The sequence below is a fragment of the Aethalodelphis obliquidens genome, unplaced genomic scaffold (assembly GCF_003676395.1).
Source record: "Aethalodelphis obliquidens isolate GAN/ISIS:26980383/991018 unplaced genomic scaffold, ASM367639v1 scaffold109, whole genome shotgun sequence".
NCBI lineage: Eukaryota > Metazoa > Chordata > Mammalia > Artiodactyla > Delphinidae > Aethalodelphis > Aethalodelphis obliquidens.
Window position 1 is genome coordinate 2,383,622 of NW_020838053.1, and position 3,633 is coordinate 2,387,254.

Genomic DNA, 3,633 nt, shown 5'->3' on the forward strand with positions numbered 1-3,633 from the left:
TCCTATCATTGCACTCAGATTTTTTTTTAATACATTTGGGTTTTGTTTTAGGGGGAATATTTATACTTGCTCAAAAGGCTTTTAAATACTAGTACACATATATATTCCAAATGCAGACAGGGTTGTATGCAAACTGGGAATACAGTCGTAAGAACACCACCTTATTAGGGAATTTCCCTTGCCTCATTTCAAAGGCGCTCCCCCCTCCTCCACCCTTTCCCATCTTCTCCCGAAAACACCCCAAAAATGGCACCTATCCAAACTCAGTATCTAAGGAAGAGACCCACGCTGAGAACTGACCTCAGGTCACTTTTCACATCAGTAAAAAAAAGGGAGTTGGACTGGAGATTTCCGTGATCCCTCTGTGACCTGCGGATTAGGGGGTCCAATCTAGTCTAATCCACTGCACCTCCTTGGGGAGCTGATTCACACGCGCGCACACGGTGAATCCGTGCGCTTCCCCCCACTCCCCCAGGGACAGCCGGCTTACTGAGTTAACACAAAACACCCTCACACCACCCAGAAGAAGAGTCAGGACTCTCCCTCCCTCAGCTGGGCAGTCTCCGGAGGCTGCTGACATCACAAAGGTGTCAACTGGCAACCTCATTGTCATGTGGCTCTCCCCTGGCTCCCCTTCACTTGCGAACGCAGGGAAAGAGTGAGACCTTTTAAAGCCGCCAAGCCGGCAGGCTTCCAGCAGCAGTCTGGGAGTGAGCAATCAGCAGAGCCACCAAGCCGGGCAGCAGGGCATTGGGCCTCGCGTTTCAACTTCTGTTCAGTTCTCCTGTAATGGAAAATCGCTTCGCCCAAAGCCAGTGTTACAGTTCTTTCCAGCGCCCCTCCCCCCGCCCCACCACGCCCCTCGGCAGCCTCCCGATCAGAGGGACAGCGCCCGCTGGCAAGTGGAAGGAGGGTAGTCGCCGCTTCTTACTATGTCCCGTGCTTCAGGCCCTGGGCCCGGGTGGTTACTCTTTTCCTTTGGAATGGGACTGGTATCGGGGTCAAGGTGTCCAAATAATTGTCAGTGTCAAGCCCAAGAAGTGATCTGCACAGGGGTCCAGTTAACTGAATACCCCTCTGACATACCCCTGAACACCCGGAGGCTGTACCTGAATGATAACAGCATCCGCTTTTTGCCAGCGATGAATCTAGGACTCCTCAGTGACCTTGTTTACTTGGACTGTCAGAAGAACCTGATTCAGGAGGTGATGGATTATACCTTCGTCGGGGTCTTCAAACTCATCTACCTCGATCTCAGCTTCAACAATTTAACCTTGATCTCCCCATACAGTTTCTCCATGCTCAGCAATCTGGTGCAGCTGAACATCTCCAGCAACCCTCATCTGTTATCACTCAACAAGTACACCTTTGCCAACACCAGCTCTTTGAGGTACCTGGACCTCAGAAATACCGGCTTGCAGACCTTGGACCCTGCTGCCTTCCATAACCTCATAACACTCCAGACCCTGTATCTGAGTGGAAACCCCTGGAAATGCAACTGCTCTTTCCTGGACTTCACCATCTACTTAATAATGTCCCCTGTGAACCATCCAGGTGAGGACTTGATTGGGTGCGGGGATGAGGATGTGATGGCATAGGAGGAATTGGTTCCAGAAAAAGTGAAGTCAAAAGATGGTCAGTGTGGGAGAGATATCTGGGTAAAGTTGATTGAAAGCGTTCTTATTGCTCTGCAGGATCCATCCCTGGGTTGACTGGAGAGGCAGTAAGGACCAGTAGAAAAAGTTCTAGAGTAGCCATCCAAATAGCTGAGTTCTGCTCCCGCACTCAGCCCTTACTACTTGGCCGTCCTTGGGGAAGTCACAATTTCTCTGTGCCTCAGTTTCTTGATCCATAAAGTAGGGACAGTATTACCAAACATACAGAGTTGTCATGTCAACAGGAAATGATATGTGTGGAAATGGTAAAGTACTGTAACTGCAAAGTGACAAAGAAATACAGGGACACTGTATTCCATTGGTAAACTATTTTAATCTGTTTAAGTCAGTGACTGACTTTTTTCAGGATCTAAAAGTAAATTCAGTCATTCATAGCCAGCAGAAAATCCAGTGGTATGATATACAGAAGGGAAAGTTCAACAGAGACAGAGGAAGGGCACGTGAGCGACCTGGACATGAATGAGAGAGAGAGGAGAAGAGAAGGCATTTGATATCTTCTTTGTCTTCAGATGCTAACCTCACAAGGAAGGAGAGCACGGCATGAATGGGTGGAGAATGGACCACCAGTGTCCACTGTGTCAAGCAGGGAGATTCCAATCTCACAGGCAGACTCTAAAGTCTTACCTGGTAGAGTTCCAAGCCAGTTGCTGCCACTCTATCCACTGTCCCCACCCCTCTGCCATGGTCCCTGGGGCACTCTGGTGCCTCATCCCTTCTTCTTTTCAGTGACTTTACTGTCCCATTCTTATCCTTCAATTCCCCCACTCCACCAATACCACTTTCACCCAGGGAAGTCAGAGCTTAGTAGAAGTGTGAAATAACCCCTCACAGAAAGCCTGGAGGCACTGATGTAATTAAACCCTACCAGAACCAAATCTTCTCTGCCTTCCCTGGGTGTGTGTTTTTGAAAATATTTTCATGCACCAGCTTCACAAAAGTCCTGCTGAAGTTTCCACCCTGAAGTCCTGCCCATGTGGCAATATTCTAGAAAGATTCCTGACCAAAATGACAGACTTTAAGGCGCACTGGGGGAGAAGGAGATGGGTGGTGAGAACAAGTAAAAAGGTGCCCTCCTGGCTTTCCAACGCACGTGTCTTGAACTGTCTTCCAGGCAGGGGCTGGAATCTGATGAGGCAAGCAAGGCTTCCAGGATGCAGAATCGAAGGTGGCACTGAGACTGAGTGTCTCCTTAAATTTTGTGCCCGAGGCACCTGGCCCTGCTGCCAGGTACTTCAACCTGAGTTAGAATAAATCAAAAGGAACAAATTTTGTCAGACCATCTTAACAGTAGTAATCATAAAAGAACACAGGAGCAGTTTCTTGGGGGGCTTGCCTTGCCTTTCTAGTGATCATGCTTTCCACTTTTCTCAATGACTGGTGCTGTGCTGCTTTCTAGAAAGCTCTCTAAAAGAGGGTCAGTATTAATCATTCTCATGCATCAAATGTGATTCCCCAATGGGATTCTCCCTGTCAGTGTTCATGTAACTAGCCTGTGGACCGGCATCATCTTTTCTTGCCACCTCCTCACCGTTCATACACATTTTCCTTGAGCAGAAACCACCAATTTGCCAGGAGGACCCCCTACTTAGCTGAAAAGGGTAAGTAGCTTGGCTTCTTCCCCAGTACCTAAGCCTATCACTTCACCTCCCACCAAATCTCCTGTAATCAGAATTTTGCTTAAAAGGTTGTATCTTCTCAGAACTTTCAGGCTAACTACTTTGGACTCCTTGACTCAATTCAATCCAGGATTGAAAAGGATTGTAAACCAGGTCTGTTTCACTGCATATTTTCAAAAACGTCAGAGGCGGGTGTCTATCTTGTCAAGCTCATAAGCTCCTCGTGAATGAAGAGTCTGGCTTTTGAGGTAGACAAATCTTTCATCCACTGGCCAGTGGGAGCCCCCCACCCTGACACACACACACACACACACACACACACACACACACACACACACACA

At 48.2% G+C, this 3,633-nt stretch overlaps 1 protein-coding gene across 1 annotated transcript in view; it reads left to right on the forward strand.

Moving 5' to 3' along the window:
- The first annotated feature begins 637 nt into the window (after window positions 1-637).
- LRRC52 (leucine rich repeat containing 52) overlaps window positions 638-3,633 on the forward strand; it is a 17,425-nt gene continuing 14,429 nt past the window's right edge. The window contains exon 1 of the mRNA XM_027096864.1: window positions 638-1,554. Coding sequence (XP_026952665.1) covers window positions 933-1,554 — 622 coding nt within the window. The 5' untranslated portion in view covers window positions 638-932. The remainder of the gene's footprint in view (window positions 1,555-3,633) is intronic.